General features: G+C 38.6%; 1 protein-coding gene across 1 annotated transcript; it reads left to right on the forward strand.

The window, feature by feature from the left end:
• Window positions 1-1415: 1415 nt before the first annotated feature.
• On the forward strand, window positions 1416-6460 carry LOC104950003 (myosin-8-like; the record flags this gene model as incomplete). The annotated part of the gene is made up of 13 exons (XM_010776439.1): window positions 1416-1619; window positions 1961-2104; window positions 3076-3232; window positions 3313-3340; window positions 3686-3794; window positions 3897-3989; window positions 4155-4224; window positions 4300-4398; window positions 4478-4581; window positions 4667-4805; window positions 4898-5016; window positions 6098-6247; window positions 6338-6460. Coding segments are annotated over exons 1-13 (1539 nt in total), but the record flags the coding sequence as incomplete, so codon positions are not given.
• Window positions 6461-6464: the final 4 nt, after the last annotated feature.

The following is a 6464-nucleotide window of genomic DNA, read 5'->3' on the forward strand; positions in this document are numbered from 1 at the left end:
AACTATAACACAAACTTTTAAACAATGAGAACAATAAATAAAATAAATGACAAGAATTCGTATTAAATACAATTAAAACATTTCTTACAGACAGGCCTCGTGGTGTCCGTAGGCTTGCCCTCACTGTCAGAGGTATAGCTAAAATACATCAAAATTTCGCTTCTGGCGTCTTTTTTGTCAACAAGCCGAGGCGCAGCAGCAGTTGCACTCCCACTTGCAGCCATGCTTCTCGTTTTATCACATTCTCTGGCAGCTAGCGCGTGCACGAGAGAGGGGAGGGACTTAGAGCGTGCTTGAAAGGGGCGGGACTGTAGGCACGGCTGCAGTGCAGGGAGTGGAAGCAGAGCACTGAACACACACGGCTCTTATTAAAACAGCGTTTTCTCACCGGAGTACTTTCCCCCGTCATTCTTAAAGTACCATACTAATGAAACGGAGGAATAGTAATGTTTTTAACGGCAGGGTATCGCGGTATACCTTTCAAGTATCGGTACACCGTGCAACACTAGTCAGGAGTCAGTGTCTCTCCCCCAAACTCACACATATAAAATTCGATATGAACTGAAGAGCCGCATGAAACTAGGCAAAGAGCCGCATGCGGCTCGAGAGCCGCGGGTTGGCCACCCCTGGCCTACAGTATACTATTCTGTTTTCTCTTTTAAGATAAGATAAGATTCCGGTAGGGAAATGTGGGTGTTTAAGCAGCAACACGAATAAAAGGATGAAACACATGATAGCACTGGTAAGAGTTCACACAAGGATGAGTAAATAATACGAAATAAAGAGTGTACATAAACAGTATGGTATAATAAAAATATCAATTATCTAAAGCTGTTTACATGTATATAAATCTGAATTCCAAAGTAGGCACATAGGGTGTTATTTTGTTCTTAATTGAACTCTTTCTAATCTCAGGTTTTGATAATATTGGTTGTTGTTTGACATGTTCACTCAAACTTTTACAAAGCAATCTAAAAATTGTGTTGGCATGCATTTAGTGTTCCTCAAATGTGACATTCTGTTGTTACTGTATCTATATATAACCTCCCTGCATCTTGTTAGTATCTATGACCCATCTTCATCTATGAAGAGCAACAGGTTCATGTACCGCTGCATGCCCATGTAAAGCAAGGAGGCTTCACACCAAGGACAATAGGGAGATATAAAAAGAGACCGTGCAAAGGCTTGTGTTTGTTCTTTCACATAGCAAGGTGAGTCCACAATCCTTTGTGCAGGTTTATCGTACTTTATGAAATTCTGACACTATGTGTTTATTTTGTGTGCAGTTCAATCTTCATTCTTCCTAATTCTGTATAAGTGGGTGAGTACATTTCAAGCATTATCCAGAGCATGAAAGAATTTAAAAGATGCTTCATGGTGCCTTTTTGGTCTTGGATTCAGGAGGATTTTCAAACATGAGTACAGATGGGGAAATGTCAATCTTTGGGCCTGCTGCCCAGTTCCTCCGCAAGTCTGAGAGGGAAAGGACGGAGGCCCAGGCTCGGCCGTTTGACAGCAAGGCGTCGTGCTTTGTCAGCGATGAGAAAGAGCTGTATGTGAAGGCTGAGATCCAGGACAAGGAAGACGGCAAAGTCACTGTCAAGACTGTGGATGACAGAGTGGGTGGACTGACAGATTTAACCTTTTATTAGATACTGAAAACAGACCGTGAAGACGATTTTTCCTGTTATATGGGATGTGCTTCAGGACTTTATGCATTGTTATGTGAAAGGATTTTATGCAGCTGCAGCGTGTCTGTAAAATCTGCAGTAAAAACGAGCAGAATTGTATTAGTGTGGCTTTCGACTGCCCTGGAGCTCTTTGCATGTACTATTTGTATAAGAGAATAAAAGTTAATATTATGTTTTTATAGCTCCTGAAAAATGTGAAAATCAATTTTATGGTGTCCACATTTTTCAGCTTTAAAATGTGAAGCATTATACTCTGTTTTGCTTTCCAGACTTTAACTGTCAGGGAAGACCAGGTGTTTCCCATGAACCCGCCCAAGTTCGATAAGATTGAGGACATGGTGATGATGACGCACCTCCACGAGCCGGCGGTGCTGTTCAACCTGAAGGAGTGCTACGCAGCCTGGATGATCTACGTGAGTCTCTCAGCAAATATGATGCCAATGAATGAAACAGTCTGGATACAAAAACTTAACCTAGAAATTACAGTGCGGTTAGACATTTTTTTTACGTGAGATTGTGAAATCCACTTGCAATGCAATTCAACAAGGAAATCAGTTCTGAAGTTTGTGCTTTATTTTTGACTTATTTAAGAAGTATACTATAGATTATTTTAAAAGAAGTTTATTATTATTTTAAAACCTTTTCATGTTTTTTTGTTTTAATTCAGTTAAGTCAAAATTGTTATTGCAAAATTCCATTTTTGGTGTCTTTTCTATGTGCTGTTTATTTCTGCTCTGTGACACGCTTTGGGTTGCACAATTGAAAGGTTGAACTTATATTAAGTACATTTGTGTATGTTTTATTTGCACTTAAAAAAATCCAACAGAGGAAAAGTAAAAATAAATAAAATACATGTGCAGGAATGGCAGAAATGCAGAATACACGACAGTAATGAGACATTAATGCTTTTACTGTCTCACCAAGGTTAAAATGACACTGAGTAACCATTCAACTGCAGACCAGATCAGCAACAGAAACAAGTCAAAATTAAATTAAATTCATATTTGACTTTTTGATACAAAAATATACAGTAGATTTAAAAAAGATATCAATCTTTGAAAACTGAATATTTTCCCATGTTAGATTTTTATCTTTTTAACATGCATGAATATATTCTGTTCATGCTGGATATTCATATTAACTGCCATCTGTCACTGTCATCACAGCTGAGTGCTCATGTTTTGATTTAATGGATTGAGAACTGAAGGACAGGCCATTTATAAAAGTAATGTGAATCTAGTTTATGGAACATGGTACATATCAGAGGATGCAAACTATCAGTAGGTTTTATCATCTGGAGAACATGAATGTTGGTGCAAAATGTTATAGCAATCCACTCCAAGTTCAGATATTATTATTTCAAGATCTTTTCTTTTCCGTGTAGACCTACTCCGGGCTGTTCTGTGTGACTGTGAATCCCTACAAATGGCTGCCGGTCTACAACCCGGAGGTGGTGCGGGTCTACAGAGGGAAGAAAAGGATGGAGGTCCCCCCTCACATCTTCGCTCTGTCCGATAACGCCTACCAGTTCATGCTCATCGGTATGTTCGCAGCCAGAACAACAATTCAGCTAAATTATTTGATTCATTTCTTTCATCATGTGTCACTTTTGTGTCCTCAGATCGTGAAAATCAGTCAATTCTCATCACGTAAGTGTAGCAGAGATTTTGCTTATCTATTTGCACACTTTTGTACGTTAAGCTGTGAGAGGCTAGTAATTAAAATAAGTGATCAAAGTGATTTTAGTAATCAAAATAAAAGACTAATCAAAAATGTTTTTGTCTCCAGGATACTCCTTGTTAGTTCCTAAAGAGAGATAGAGAAAATAAAAACTGTTTGTTGTTGCAATATTAATTTTGGCCACAAGAGGCTGTAGTGCACCAGTAATATTTTAAATTGAATAAAAACACAATTTATTTTTTGTAATTTGCCTCTTGGGCATTCCGTACAATTCACACAAAAAACAGTTAAAAGGTATGTTTTTGGTGTCTTAGTGGAGAATCTGGTGCAGGCAAGACTGTCAACACCAAACGCGTCATTCAGTATTTTGCGACGATCGCGGTGTCTGCAGACAAGAAAACGGAGGCAGCCGGTAAAATGACGGTAAGTTCAGGACAACATTTGACAAGCTGTGCAGGAAGTAGAGTCGGTTTGTGTTTCTCGGAGGCAAGTGGGTGTGAGAATTACATGTTTGCTTTCTGACAGGGGACCCTGGAGGATCAGATCATTCAGGCCAACCATCTGCTGGAAGCTTTTGGGAACGCCAAGACCATGAGGAACGACAACTCCTCTCGCTTTGTGAGTCAGAGTCTGAGTTATATTTTCTCCTGAATTTACATTACATATTGTTGTTATTTTATGTTTTACTGTTGTACTACCTTGTATAATGTACTTTGGTAATTGTTGATATGGTCATGCAAATAAAGTTTTTAATTTGAGTGAGATGCTAATGTTTTTGAAAAGGGTAAAATCATCCGGATTCACTTTGGCACAAGCGGTAAACTGGCATCTGCAGATATTGAAACATATAAGTGTGTGTAAATGTTGTGCAGAACAGTCACATAGATGTTCCTGCAATATACAATTCATTTAGTTTTCTGTCCTTAAGATTTGCTGGAGGAGTCAAGAGTGACATTTCAGCTGTCGGCTGAGAGGAGTTATCATATTTTTGACCAGCTGACCTGCAACAAGAAGCCTGAACTGATTGGTAATCTGACTGTTTTACTTCTTGTTCTTACTCAGACTTTCAAATGTAAGATATTTAAGCTTTATATTTCTTCCTTAAGATCTGCTTCTCATCACCACCAACCCCTACGACTTTGCCTTCACCAGTCAGGGTGAAATCAGTGTTAAAAGCATAAATGATGCAGATGAGTTAATGGCGACAGATGTGAGTCGACTCCATTAAAACTTAAGAAGCTCATCCCGTCTTTTCAGATACTTTACAATCTGTTTTTACTATTCTTACGATGCAGGAAGCCATTGATATTCTAGGTTTCGCGGGTGAAGACAAAATGTCCATCTACAAGCTGACTGGCGCTGTGATGCATTATGGGAACATGAAGTTCAAGCAGAAGCAGCGTGAAGAGCAGGCGGAGCCAGATGGCACCGAGGGTGAGGCTCATCCATCCAAATTAACACTGACATGCCCATTAAGGAATCAGAAAATACAAAATATATATATTTTTTGAAATGTTATTTTGCAGAAGCTGATAAAGCAGCGTATCTTATGGAGCTGAACTCTGCAGACCTGCTGAAGGCACTCTGTTATCCCAGAGTGAAGGTTGGAAACGAGTATGTCACCAAAGGACAAAATGTGCAGCAGGTACGATTTCTAATAAAAATGACTTCCTCTCTTTACATGTAATACTCCACTGCAAAATAACATCCAAAGCCATCTGTTTGGCTGTATGCTAATTACCATATTTTATCAAACTTAAGGTATAATAAACGATAAAGAGGAAATATGTGGAAGAACCCTGATCTTTTACATAAAGAGGAGTTCTAAATAGCAACATTTCAGAGAACATTCATGTGCAAGTGACATAGTGAGAATTCAACTGGATAAATGGTAATTGAATTGTCAGAAATATATACAATTTCAAACCCCTATTCACTCTATTTGTATTACAAAATAAGGGAAAGTAGGAAATATACATATTTCAGACGCTTAAAACTGCATTTTCTGAAAAGAATCACAGTTGTTTCTGTTGATCTACTTAACGATTGGTTTAGTTCTGTTGAAGCCCATATCTCTAGTAGATAGAGGTTAAGCCACTGCAAACCATTTGACACTGTAGTGGCAATTTCTTATGTTACTTTATATGGTAAAACCAAATGATTATATTATGTTTAGAAATTGTATTGGAGCAACTCGACCTGTTGTACCACAAGGTAGCATCCCGCCAAGGTCGTACCTATGAGAGCATTGTAAGATAACAGTTTTCTAAAGAAAGTCTTATCTTTATTACTTCCTGCACAGCAACAGTCCTCTATAAAACACACACACACATTATACCCTGTGTGCACTCCTGCAGACTACTCTGTACTCTGTGAGACATGTACCTTTGAAGCGCTTCAAATAAAGAACCAACAAAAGACAACGCTGCCTGCTTTCACCAGTTTATTATTGATTACTCTCATTGTACATCTTTACAGTATTGACGAGTTTAAAATATCCACAACAACTGCAAACCATTTGACACCAAAATAAATATGAGAATAATATTACCTTCTGTCCCCTCAAATGTGGTTATTATCTTTTGAAAGTGCTGTAAACACCCTCAAATCTGAGCATGGCCTCAGCATTCAAACCACATTCAAATCTTTTACTTTACACAACGTTTCTTACCTTTGAAGAATGAAGACAAAGCAACAGCTCCTTCTTTAACTTCCTCTTTTTCCAGGTGTACAACTCTATCGGTGCCTTGGCCAAGTCTGTCTATGAGAAGATGTTTTTTTGGATGGTGATACAAATCAACAAGCAGCTGGACACAAAACAACCCAGACAACATTTCATTGGTGTTCTCGACATAGCAGGATTCAAGATCTTTGATGTTGGTGTTCAAAGTCTTCTGTATATATTTCCATTTTCCTCCGCACTGAATGATCGTTTTGAACCTGATCTTTTCACGGTTTCTCTTTAGTACAACAGCATGGAGCAACTCTGCATCAACTTCACCAACGAGAAGCTGCAACAGTTTTTCAACCACCACATGTTTGTGTTGGAGCAAGAGGAGTACAAGAAAGAAGGGATTGACTGGGAGTTCATTG

The sequence above is a fragment of the Notothenia coriiceps genome, unplaced genomic scaffold, assembly GCF_000735185.1.
Source record: "Notothenia coriiceps isolate Sejong01 unplaced genomic scaffold, NC01 NC01_scaffold00017044, whole genome shotgun sequence".
In the NCBI taxonomy this organism is placed as follows: domain Eukaryota; kingdom Metazoa; phylum Chordata; class Actinopteri; order Perciformes; family Nototheniidae; genus Notothenia; species Notothenia coriiceps.